A 13,857-nucleotide genomic window follows, 5' to 3' on the forward strand; every position below is an offset into this window, starting at 1 on the left:
GGGTCACAAAATGTAGTAAAACCCGAGGCTTGCCACTTATTTTTCTTTCATACCTCGATGTTATATTGCAATTTTTACAGATATAATATCCTGCCATTTTGAAATAAATTCGAAGAAATCGATGACTGGAAGTCATTTTCCATACATGAAAAATTACGTGAAATTTTCATAACAAATTCCGTTGTTTGCATCCTTTATAGTAAAACCAGTCATATTTGTGAAAAAAAGTTAAAACTTTTACCGGGGAAATAGAGATTAGTTGACGCCGTGACGTCATGAGGCTTTATTGATTGGGTAGCAATGCAATACAGCCTCAGGAGACATGAGTGTATTGCCCTGGACCAGCCAGTATTACACTCGTAGGTATGAAAGAAAAATATTTGCGGATTTAACAATTAAATGATAATTCCTATCAATATAAATGATGTAGATATTAATTTGCAGAGATAAACTTTAGTGAATTTACTTGGATCGTGAAATTCGCGAAAATAAATCACACGCAAAAGAAAGTTGGTTTGCAGTATTAAGTTCAAATTCTATGTATATTGGTCTAACCTGTCTGACGAAGATATTCCAGACTTTTCCCGTCCACAGGGAAAAACCCGATCGTGGCTCCATACTCTGGACACATGTTGGAGATCGTGGCACGGTCAGCGATGGACAGGTGCTCTACACCAGAGCCGAAAAATTCAACAAATTTACCAACAACGCCAATCTGTCGTAGATTCTGAAAGGACACATTTAATGTATTTTTTATTAGTTCGGAGACATAATAATAAAACACTTCCCGTATTCATTGTACATTAACATCCAGGCTGCATAAAAAGTGTTATAAAGAGGGACACTTATCAATGAACCAAAATATAAGTTGTTGAAGAAAAAAAGTCAGTTATATCTTAACTTCATTTCATATTAATCTGTCTGAGTAAACATACATATGCTTTCTTTCCTTATTATGTCATGATTCACACGTGAAAATCTCCTAAGTGAAGATAATACAGGATACCATGTCGATGTTATAAGAACATCATTAAATCAATGGGATGGGAGGCGGGTTTATAAACTTTCATCTCCTTCATTTTCCTAAAGAGTGGAAGAATAGCGGAGGGATGTGAATGTGTCATGAAGTATATGAAAACATGTTTCTATAACAGATTAATGTGTCACAAGTACAAAAAAAAACCAATGAGGTAAGATGTCAGATGGGTGAGGACACCTGTCTACAAGTCTATCATTTTGTAGCTGCTGGCGTTACCTTGGTGATGGTCAGTACAACGTCTGTGGAAGTAACCAAAGGATTGACCACTCCGGTCAGTTTGTATCCAACAACTTGTGGTAGTACCATGCTGATAGCCTGTCCCAACATGACCGCCTCAGCTTCTATACCTCCCACACCTGTAATCAAGTAAATTAGACAAATCTATATAAACATGACCACATCAGCCTCTATACCCCCTCCCTCTCCAAACACACACACCTGTGAAATTTCAACAAAATCAATAAATCTGTTCACAAGTTATCATCAGGAAACCAACAGACTATCACACAGAGACAAACATGATAGTCCCCTCCGTACTAATAATCAGATATGAGTCTGTCAGGTGGACAGAGAGATCTCAAACCTTGGAAAACACTGTCAACACTCAGCAAGACTCAAGTTAACCAGCAAAAAGCTTTTCCTTGCCTAAGATATCCCTTGGTTGCTTGGGAAAAGATTACTCTATCTTACACAAGGGGGTGTAAGACATCTCACACGCAATACGTGACGTCATCAATACATGCGACATAATTGCAGCGTGCATTTCAATGAAGTCATCAATTTTGACGCATAAAAATGTTCCTGTGATAATGGCACGATGAAAAAGCTGAAAAGCAATGGAAATTCCATATTTTTTCTTCTAAGTATGAGAGAAAAAGAATCAACTATGGATCTGTCAATTGGACAGGGATATCTCTACCCTTGTGAAAGATTTTTGGCCGTCAACCCTCAGCAAGCCTCGGATTGACAAGCCAAAATCTTTCACTTGAGATATCTCTGTCCAATTGACAGACCTATGTAAGATTCTAATAGTCCATTTGAAGGACCAAAATGTAAGATTTTATAAGTCATACATACCCCAGCCGACGACGCCGAGACCGTTGATCATCGTGGTGTGAGAATCAGTACCAACCAGACTGTCTGGGTAGAGGATGTTACCAGAGTCAAACACAACCTTGGCCAGATACTCGAGGTTCACCTGGTGGACGATTCCAGAGCCAGGGGGGACAATCATCATGTTCTGTAAGGCTTTAGCTCCCCACTGTAAGAAAATTCAGTTAAAATCTTTATTTGCTACTATTTATTGCTTTCTAATACGTCTGTACAAGGATGAGACATTTTCTTGAATATTGAGGAATCTTTGCACTGGTTTTATATTACTTGATTTATCTTTCTTAGATTTGGGTAAGAAAATTACATGATTTAATTGATTTTCGCAGAATATCACGATGTAACTAACACACTAACACAATCACATGACATCTTGATATAATTAATCCTGTTATTATCTGTAAAAGTTTACCTCGAGCTCGAGGAACAAAAACAATGCTGTGTTCCTCTTAAACTCACTTCACCTCCTCTCAAACCCATGCTTACCTTGAGGAACACAAAGCATTCCTTGTTCCTCTCAAACCCATGCTTACCTTGAGAAACACAAAGCGTTCCTTGTACCTCTCAAACCCATGCTTACCTTGAGGAACACAAAACGTTCCTTGTTCCTCTCAAATTCCAGTTCCTGATTTTTCTCTAATGCATCGACACTGCAATATATATACAATATTAAATGATAATATCACTTAAAGTTTATTTCGTAAATAGAGGATATTACATGAGTGGTTATGTAACATAAAATCTATCAAACGAGTTCAATAATTTTGTATGCCACAAGCCTTTAAGCATAAAACTGTTTCATGAGTTTGATAAATTTCATATTTCATAGCCATGAGAGCAAAATTCTATTTATCACATAACTTTACTAATAGAAATATAAGTGAAATATTTAATTTCGTCTCTATATATGCAACAGTAGAAATCAAGCTCGGATGTGACCTTTCCGTCTACTTAGAAAATCATAAGACGTCATATATAGATTATAACGTCAAAACTATATGTGACGTCATACTAGTGTTATTACACGTGTGTCTTACGATATTTATGACATGGCCGTATGACATGGCTGGAAGAGCCAGTTATGTGATAAAATGAATCTGTGATTTAATGGAGCCAAGCTTAAATATCAGTCCCCCCAAAACCAGTAAATTAGCAGTATAAATTAGAAGTCAGTATAAATTAGAAGTCAAATACTAGTAAATTACTGCTGGAGAGGCAGTGAATTAGCAGTGTAAATTAGAAGTATACTGCTGGAGAGGCAGTAAATTAGCAGTATAAATTAGAAGTCATATACTGCTGGAGGGGCAGTAAATTAGCAGTAATAAATTAGAAGTCAAATACTGCTGAGAGGGCAGAATTAGCAGGTAAATTAGAAGTCAGTATACTGCTGGAGAGGGCAGTAAATTAGCAGTATAAATTAGAAGTCAATATACTGCTGGAGAGGGCAGTAAAATTAGCAGTATAAATTAGAAGTCAAATACTGCTGGGAGAGGGCAGTGAATTAGCAGTGTAAATTAGAAGTCATATACTGCTGGAGAGGGCAGTAAATTAGCAAGTATAAATTAGAAGTCATATACAGCTGGAGAGGGCAGTAAATTAGCAGTGTAAATTAGAAGTCATATACTGCTGTAGAGGTGCTTATGATCGCTTTAAGATCACCCCGATTCAAGATTCGAGAAATTTTATACCTTGCATGAATTTACTACTTCTTCTATATATATATATATATATCACCCACTCTAATGTTTTCAAATGCTACAAAGATGATTCTCTACAATAAAATAAAATGTCCAAACATTCAATCACATCAAAATTTATAACTGATACAGTACATTATCAGTAGTAAGATAGAGAATTATAATTGATCTGAAAAATCAAACATGAATCAGCTTCTGTTAACACATCAGCTCTGTATTTACATGTCCTTCTGATGAGCTCAAGGAAGAGAACCAAAATTATTTCTTAAGTCCATTCTAATTACTAGAACTGTCACCAGAGTGGACAACTAATACCCCCTGCTGCACAAATTTTAGTAATAACTCCATTAATAGGGGACATTGCAGAACCCTATATAGTTTAATCAACTTCCCTTTATGTCAGGGTTCTGTGTACCAAATTTTATCAAAAATCTGTCAAGTAGTTTAGGAGGAGTTTGCCTGACAAAGTTGTGGACTACAGACAGACAGACAGACAGGACGGACAACCCGATTTCCAGTATACCCCCCCCCCACCCCCCTTCCTTAACTTATTTTGTTGCTGAGGGAATAATAAAGAGGACACCCGGGATTATTATAAATAAAAATATTTATCCTGAAACCAACATTGGTGTGTATTCAGTACAATACGAAACAATTTTTATTAGAATTTCAACACATGGGCCGATTCCACTGACCTACATCCGAGACAAAATCTTGTTTGAAAGACGGACGTAATTGCGACAAGATTGGCATCTTTCAGCTTAAATGTTTGTGTTTTGATTGAATGTTGTAGGATAAAAGGTATAAATTGTCAGTGTCTTAAAAAATCAAGCTGTGTTTTTGACTCAGGTCAGAAAGAATAAGGTGTCTCACCACTTTGTCTTTCTTAACCCTCTCTGAAATACAACTTAAGTTTTAAGACAATGGCCATGTATTCTCTATAGCATTCATACAGATTTTGGTTTGTAAAGTTTAACGTCCTATTAACAGCCAGGGTCATTTAAGGACGTGCCATATTTGTTGGTGGAGGAAAGCCGGAGTACCCGGAGAAAAACCACCAACCAGCAGTTAGTACCTGGCAACTGCCCCACATGGGATTCGAACTCGCGACCCAGAGGTGGAGGGCATGTGGTAATATGTCAGTACATCTTAACCACCCGGCCACCACGGCCCCCTTCATACAGATGATGATAACAATGGCGACAATGATGTAATGAGGAAGGTCAAAGGTCAAAGGACAACATCAGGAAGGTCAGCTTAAAACACTGGGCATGAATATCACCCCTGAAAATGCCAACAGATAATATAAAATTGCCCCCGTCAGCGTAAAGCATTGATACTTATTCACAAGCTAATGACTGATATGCTCAATGTTACTAAACGAATGATCATAAAGTTTGAATTTTGATTACATATATAAATAATTATTTTTCTCTTTGTTTCTGGCTTTCTGATTGGCCAATTAATTTTTTCATTCCACGATAAAAAAAAAACGAGAATGGCGCCGAATCCCGACGTTATCGTGACGTCACAATAGAAACATTGACAAGGCGTATTGATTTGGAAACAAAAAAAACTTGGAAAAAATCAATGGAATCGTACGTGTAAACTTATTTCATTTTATAAAGATGCCTGGAAAATTAATTATAAGCATTGAAGTCACTATTTTTTAATTTCATCGGGGTATGAAATGAATTTTGTTTGCAAACTTTTGTGAGAATCCCTGTCTTTCATACCCCGATGAAATTAAAAAATAGTGACTTCAATGCTTAATTAAATTGTTAGTTATTGATGAATTTGGCCTTCACATGTTGATGTAGAAACAAACAATATGTCCTAACATGTTGTAGGTGAACACTTTATAGATGAATAACAGTTTTACAAAGGGGCATAACTCTGTAACTTTGATTACTTTTCAGAAATAGAAACTGCAATGTTTTTTTTAAGTATAACTAAAGCATTAGCTCTTCAGCCAGAGAGATTAAAATCTTTTTATGTGCATGGTTTTGTATATTAAAACCTTGAATGCTCAAAATCCCCCCCCCCCAAAAAAAAAATATGTATACGCTTACACAAAAAACAAAACGAAATTAAAACAAGAATAAAACAACAAAAATTTACACAATCGAAAATTAAGCCATCAAAATCAAATATTGAACGCAAGTTTTTTAGCTCTCCTATCTTTGGAGATAGAAATCTGTACTAACCCTGCCTGCTGCTGTTGCGGGCAAATATACGGCTGCTTTTTTTGCAGGGAACACTGCGAGCAAGAGGTTGACCCTAACCTTTGACATGACCTTTGACCTCCACCAGGGTTGGGAGAGTTCAACAAACTACAAGAGAAACCAGACTTAAGATTACATTCAAAGGGCCAAACACACAACCTACTTATTAACATGACCCATTCACCCCTGGAATGCCATAATGAACTGTTCCTGTTCAAGAGTTGGGAAAGTTCAAGAGTGTCTCTAGGGGTGGAAGGGTTGTATAGTAAATTTTAAATTCAATTAGGATGATCATATTTTTACAATGTCAAACTTGACCCTCATTAGTTCAAGAATAACCTGGAAAACTTTACCTTGATTAACTCAAAATTATAAAACTTGATGGCCCTATTTCATCTAAGAATTGGTACTGACCCAAGCTGTTCCCATATATATTCAAAATATTCCAGGGCACCTGTTACTGTAAGTCCATGCCGGTTGATTGTCATCAGTCCTACATTGGTACACTTATGATTCATTAGCATCCTTTCAAATTGGACAAGCAGATTGTTAAAATTGTTTTATATGAGAATGTACGGAGTTCTAGAAGAATGAAGAAGTTTATATAGTACAGTGAACTCCACATTTCACAAAGTCGGATTTAATTTGTTATCACAATCTATCAATTTTTATAAAGTATTCCGGGGTTTGGATTGACGTTCTATTAACTGCCCGGGTCAAGTAAGGACATGCCAGTTTTGATGACGGGAGCAAAACCGGAGCACTTTGAGAAAAACCCCCGACCAGCAATCAATACCTGGTAACTACCCTCGATGGGATTCAAACTCGCGACCTAGAGGTGGAGCTTGAGGGCTTGTGGTAATATGTGGAGGCATCTTAACCACTCAGCCACTGCACTCCTACAAATGTTCTGTGGTAGGGAAGGAAAAACGTACCAGTATGTAGAGTTATTGTCAGTTCTTTAGGCACTTGAGGATGTGATATTAACTCACGTTGCCATTTTTTTGTACCACTATTAACCTATTAAACTATTGCAATCTATTCAAAAATTATACTATCAGAGTTAATCTATGAAAGTTTATCTCCGCAAATTAATATCTACACCATATATATATATAATTAATTTTTCTTTGTTTTCATACCAAATCTGGTTTTCTGATTGGCCAACATTTTTTTTGCATACCACTATGAAAAAAAATCCAAGAATGGCGTGAAACCCCAACGTTATCGTGACGCCACAATAGAGACTTTGACTTTGCGTATTGATTCAGAAAAAAAAATCCCTTGAACAACCACTATCATGTTACATTTAAAAATACTTCATTTTATCAATTAGTGTATAAAATCAATTTTAAGTATTGATGTCACTATTTTTTTAATTTTATCGGGTAATGAAAAAAAAAATTGTTTGCAAACTTTTGTGAGAATCTGCAATGCGGATTCACACAGTTTGCAAACAATTTTTTTTTATACCCTGATGAAATTAAAATATAGTGATCACATCAATGCTTAATGAAAGAAATTTCCATTGAAGTTTTAAATCTGCAAATATTAATCTTTGCCAACTCGTTTTTGAAATGGAAATGCAAAATTTAGTATCTGCGAAAGAAATTTGGTTGACAGTATTTCTGTTCATTTATGGCTGTGTTTGAATCCATCAAAGTTCATGAAATTAAGAAATGTTTCGAACTTTAGGAATGATCAAAAGAAAATTTCTCGGTAACACATAGTGCTGAGTAATAACTTAGATGCCAAATTTATATTTGTATTCGCTGTAACATAAACCTCCTTTTGGATTTCTAATTTCTATGAAGCGTTTTTATTGGTTCACTATATTCAAGATAATGTAAATACTGCAATTATAGACATGACGCCCTAAAACTTTATACAAAACCGGAAAACCATAAAGTCTTATAAACATTCCAAAGTTATCACTGAAACTTGAAAACAAAGTAACAAAGAAAACCTTTTCCTTTTCACAAAAGAAGTTAAACTTCATATTTTAGAAAAAGAAAAAAAAAATGCAATTTCTCCAAGTAAAATGGGACTTTGAAGAAATTTTAGATTGAGAAAAAGGTCAGTTACCGACCCCTAAAAAGGCTCTAGAGTATAGTTTAGGGTTTACTCACCTACGAGCTACGTCCACCTGTATTGAGTGGTCAATGACAAGGTCGACCGGACAAACAGGGTTAATTTTGTTGGGGTCACCTTCTAGTCGCTTGACCGCATCACGCATCGCAGCGAAGTCCACTACTGCAGGAACACCTCTGTAACATTATGCATAATTTGCATATACCTACTACATATTCAAATTAATTTTGTATTAATGTGTAATTTGCATATACCTACTACATATTCAAATTAATTTTGTATTAATGTGTAATTTGCATATACCTACTACATATTCAAATTAATTTTGTATTAATGTGTAATTTGCATATACCTACCGTATTTTTTGCGCATATAGTGCGCACTTTTTTTCATAATTTATCAAGTGAAAAGTTGGGGGTGCGCACTATACGCAGGTACAAGGCATGGCCAGGTCCTGGGTTATGATCACCGACCGGCAGGTCCCGCGAGCTATGCAGTAACATTTTGTACACGTTGTCGTGAAATAATTATGATTAAATACTTGGATCTTTAAGTCAGTGGTCAATGCATATATTCAATATAAAAGGAAAACATTTCTTGAAATTTTTATCTTTAATTCCTTGAAAGTTCGTTTTAAGAGCACGTGTGTTCATGACCGGATTCATGTTACGATCGTGAATATTCAGTAAGGTATCTCCAAATCTAAATGGCTAAATGAATATAGCCTGGAGCTTGAAACGATGTATAAGTGTGTAATTAATTCGTCACACTAGACAGATTACCTTATAAATAAGTTTCTCCAGCATGTGAAAACTTTTGAACTTGCAAATGTTTACGGAAGTGAGTGTAATCCCACATGCAGAGCCAGCAAATTAAATACGAAACTAAAACCTTCCTACTTTAACACTGACCAATCGGCACTATAAATGATGGTATGACTGTAAAATTTACTCTTATTACTATCTTTTGAAATGGTTCTGTAAGATATCATCCTGATTTCAATACTAATTGAAATAATTGAGAATACGGAAGCGTGCAGTCAGTAATCAAATATGGCGGCCACCTGTGGTTGATTAGCCTACTCAGTCAGCTTTCCAGCTAATATCTTGGACAATGATTAAATCTAAATGCCTATCAGATACACAATAGACTTGATTGATACCACTTGGAATTACACAAGGTATGGTTAATTATTTGATTGTAAAAACATGTACATCGTTGCTGATATCCTCATTATAGTGTCACCGGCAATTCACAAGCTAACTAGGCCTGCCGTTGTGTAAACAAAGTGTCAATCATCGTGTCAAACTCCTCTCGCCAGTTAATTTTAATGAACAGAAGGTTGTTTTAAGCACTGATAAACAATAAGAACCGTTTGATATTTTGTTCTTTAAAAGTGTTTGGAGGCAATGCAAAATGTTGTGATCGAAGATACAAAAACTGAGATTTTTTTTTTGCAAATATTTTTTTTTTCCAAAATGAAACTAAAAAACGTACCTGCGCACTATACGCGGGTGCGCAGTATACGCGCAAAAATACAGTACTACATATTCAAATTAATTTTGTATTAATGTGTAATTTGCATATACCTACTACATATTCAAATCCAAGTTGTCAAACGTGAGGTTTTGAGGAGTGGTCGACAATTTAATCTATCCTGATGGTTAAGATCTTCTGTCTTACCCCTAAGAGGGTGAATGCTTCTTTTTCTCTTACCCTGTGCACCACTTTGTGTCTCTTATAATAATGTGTCACTTTTCCAAGCAAGGATGTCGTCATGACCTCAACAATGTTATCAATATATGCAGCACCCTAGTCAACATCATTGTGACAATGTGATACAAATGTTACTAAACAAATGAAATTTCATCATTTTTCATTTCCTTATTTGGATCTAACCCACTTACGTGAAATCCTGTAGATGTTATCCAACCCCTTCAGTTCTTTCAGTACTTTGACAATATTTGGATCTAAACCACTTACGTGAAATCCTGTAGTATTACCCTGGACGGTTTGAAGGGTATTTCCACACTTTTGGCCTGATTTTCCTCCCAGCCAAGAATATTGTCTACGTCGGCACGTTTGACCTGGAAGCCATCACAGTTTCTGACAGCCGATTCCAGCAACACTCGTATAGAAAAGGGCAGTTTGTCTGTAAACATTATCCAGTAAAATTAGCACAAGAGAAAAAACTAAATATTTAATAATATAAATATAACATTAATTTCAATTCAGATTTTCCAATATTGTTTTTAAATGCATTAAATAAAATCATATTTCATGTTTTCATTTTTGTATTTGCACTTAATAAAGATAATGTGAATGAACTTGTCACCTGGAATGGTAGGGGGCACTCACTGGATTGCCAGGTTTAGGTGGAGAAGAAAAGCCACAGTACCCAGAGAAAAAACACCCACCAGAGGTCAGTACCTGACAACTGCCCCACATGTGATTAAAAATTATGACTAGAAAATAGAGAGCTTGTGGTATAAGGTCTGGACATCTTAACCGCTTGGCCAACATGTCCCTAAATAAGGAAAGGGGCACTTATGGTATGAGGGGCCGTGGTGGCCGAGTGGTTATAGGATGTCTAGACATATTACCGTAATCCCCCCCCCCCCTTCTGGGTTGCCAGTTTGAAGCCCATGTAGGGCAGTTGCCAGGTACTGGTCAATAATTTTTCTCTGGACACTTTTAAAAAAGTTTTCATCCACCATCAAATTAAACCTAGCACGTCCTTAAATGACCCTGGATGTAATAACTTAACAAACCACATCAGATAATATGATACGTGCCTTAGCTTCTCAGTAGTTTGTAATGTTGTACCAGAGTTGTTTATTAGGTTTGAAGCTATAATTAAGCAACTGCCAATCTCCTCAAAAATACTGTTTTTGAGACAGGAGAATCTTACTATTGTAGCAATGGAAAATGAAATTCATTGAACTCATTACATAACTTGATGCAACATTCCCCACAGAATTATTGAACTTTTGTATTACAGAGTTACAACTTACAGAGTTATTTGTTAGAAGGGTATATTAGGCATTTATGTCCCCGATGTCAGTGTGATATGAAGGTTTATTTCCCCTCATATGTAATATTTCCCTCGGGCGACATTAATTTTTTATTGCACCGAAAATTCACGATTCGATACGTTGGGTTTAATATTACTTAGATTTGCGATGAGTAAAAAAATTAGTGTTTACGCTTCGTCCGTCATTGTTGTACAATCTGAAGGGAAGATAACTCCGTGTGAAAGATGGGTGGTCAGCATATGGGCACATGTCCCAGGGAAATGCGATGTTTTATTTCCCCCGCGGGAAATACGACATTTTATTTCACTATATCATGTAATGCGTTTCAACTAATCACAGACACTGTTATAAACATGAGGTATAATAATATCCATTATCTGTCTATGGATATGACTTAACATAGCGATATGTAGACTTATTATAGCGATATGTAGACTTATTATAGCGATATGTAGACTTATCATAGCGATATGTAGACTTATCATAGCGATATGTAGACTTATCATAGCGATATGTAGACTTATCATAGTGATGTGTAGACTTACCATAGTGATTTGTAGACTTACCATAGTGATGTGTAGACTTACCATAGTGATATGTAGACTTACCATAGTGATATGTAGACTTACCATAGTGATATGTAGACTTACCATAGTGATATGTAGACTTACCATAGTGATGTGTAGACTTACCATAGTGATGTGTAGACTTACCATAGTGATGTGTAGACTTACCATAGTGATGTGTAGACTTACCATAGTGATGTAGATTACCATAGTGATGTGTAGACTTACCATAGTGATGTGTAGACTTACATAGTGATGTGTAGACTTACCATAGTGATGTGTAGACTTACCATAGTGATGTGTAGACTTACCATAGTGATGTGTAGACTTACCATAGTGATATGTAGACTTACCATAGTGATGTGTAGACTTACCATAGTGATGTGTAGACTTACCATAGTGATATGTAGACTTACCATAGTGATGTGTAGACTTACCATAGTGATGTGTAGACTTACCATAGTGATGTGTAGACTTACCATAGTGATGTGTAGACTTACCATAGTGATATGTAGACTTACCATAGTGATGTGTAGACTTACCATAGTGATATGTAGACTTACCATAGTGATATGTAGACTTACCATAGTGATGTGTAGACTTACCCAAGATATTAATTTATCATAGCGATATGTAGACTTACCATAGTGATATGTAGACTTACCATAGTGATGTGTTGACTTACCATAGTGATGTGTAGACTTACCATAGTGATGTGTAGACTTACCATAGTGATGTGTAGACTTACCATAGTGATGTGTAGACTTACCATAGTGATGTGTAGACTTACCATAGTGATGTGTAGACTTACCATAGTGATGTGTAGACTTACCATAGCGATATATAGACTTACCATAGTGATATGTAGACTTACCATAGTGATGTGTAGACTTACCATAGCGATATATAGACTTACCATAGTGATATGTAGACTTACCATAGTGATGTGTAGACTTACCATAGTGATATATAGACTTACCATAGTGATATGTAGACTTACCATAGTGATATGTAGACTTACCATAGTGATATGTAGACTTACCACAGAGATATGTAGACTTACCATAGTGATATGTAGACTTACCATAGCGATATGTAGACTTACCATAGTGATATGTAGACTTACCACAGAGATATGTAGACTTACCATAGTGATGTGTAGACTTACCATAGCGATATGTAGACTTACCATAGTGATATGTAAACTTACCATAGTGATATGTAGACTTACCACAGTGATGTGTGGACTTACCATAGTGATGTATAGACTTAATTACCACAGAGATATGTAGACTTACCATAGCGATATGTAGACTTACCATAGTGATGTGTAGACTTAATTACCACAGAGATATGTAGACTTACCATAGCGATATGTAGACTTACCATAGTGATGTGTAGACTTAATTACCACAGAGATATGTAGACTTACCATAGCGGCTGTCATTGAGAGCCGTCAGATTGAAGAATGAGAAATCTTTTCCGTCTATGGATATGCTCTCCTTAATCTGACTGAAACCTGAAAATATGATGATGTTATCATGAGTGCTTATCATTTAGTTTTGCTTTGGTAGTCAAGGAATGTGATTAATATTCATCTTATCAGTAAAGGGAGGAAATCTCTTGACCATTATAAGGGAATTCTCCCCTTTGTTAGTATTTAAAGTCATTTTATGATGTTTCAGATTACATCTGACATTATTTGTTTCTCGTAAATATTGTTTCAATCAGAGAAATCTCAAAAAGAGAAGAATCACATCCCTGGTAGTCTTTAAATACAACAATAATTGTGTATTTGTTTATATATAACACAGCTTAACATTCTGCCAGGTTCCGTCCAGCATAGTCTATACAAAGTATGAAACTTTGGTGCACAAGACTCAGAAAGCCCATATGCTATATGGTTTCATGTCCTAGGGCTGGACTGGGTCCAACAACAACTGATCATGAAGTGACCATTGCTGAATGCTAAATGAACAATCATTGTCAATGTATATCATATTTACTCCAACAACAACTGAAGTGACCATTGCTGAATGCTAAATGAACAATCATTGTCAATGTATATCATATTTACTGTAATAGATATTCAGA

The 13,857-nt window shown here is 35.8% G+C and overlaps 1 protein-coding gene across 3 annotated transcripts in view; it reads right to left on the reverse strand.

Annotated features, from left to right (window-relative positions):
- The window catches only part of LOC138306791 (cytoplasmic aconitate hydratase-like), a 34,842-nt gene that overhangs the window by 19,101 nt on the left and 1,884 nt on the right, over window positions 1-13,857 (reverse strand). Inside the window, exons 2-9 of one of the 3 annotated variants that reach the window (XM_069247279.1) lie at window positions 13,196-13,282; window positions 10,146-10,314; window positions 8,201-8,338; window positions 6,054-6,179; window positions 2,730-2,799; window positions 2,117-2,300; window positions 1,256-1,395; window positions 556-727 (exon numbers count right to left, since the gene is read on the reverse strand). In XM_069247279.1, coding sequence (XP_069103380.1) covers window positions 556-727; window positions 1,256-1,395; window positions 2,117-2,300; window positions 2,730-2,799; window positions 6,054-6,179; window positions 8,201-8,338; window positions 10,146-10,314; window positions 13,196-13,282 — 1,086 coding nt within the window. Of the gene's footprint in view, window positions 1-555; window positions 728-1,255; window positions 1,396-2,116; window positions 2,301-2,729; window positions 2,800-6,053; window positions 6,180-8,200; window positions 8,339-10,069; window positions 10,079-10,145; window positions 10,315-13,195; window positions 13,283-13,857 lie in introns of those variants that run through there. The other 2 variants (XM_069247280.1, XM_069247281.1) reach the window with 2 other exon arrangements.

Source organism: Argopecten irradians, chromosome 13 (assembly GCF_041381155.1).
Source record: "Argopecten irradians isolate NY chromosome 13, Ai_NY, whole genome shotgun sequence".
NCBI lineage: Eukaryota > Metazoa > Mollusca > Bivalvia > Pectinida > Pectinidae > Argopecten > Argopecten irradians.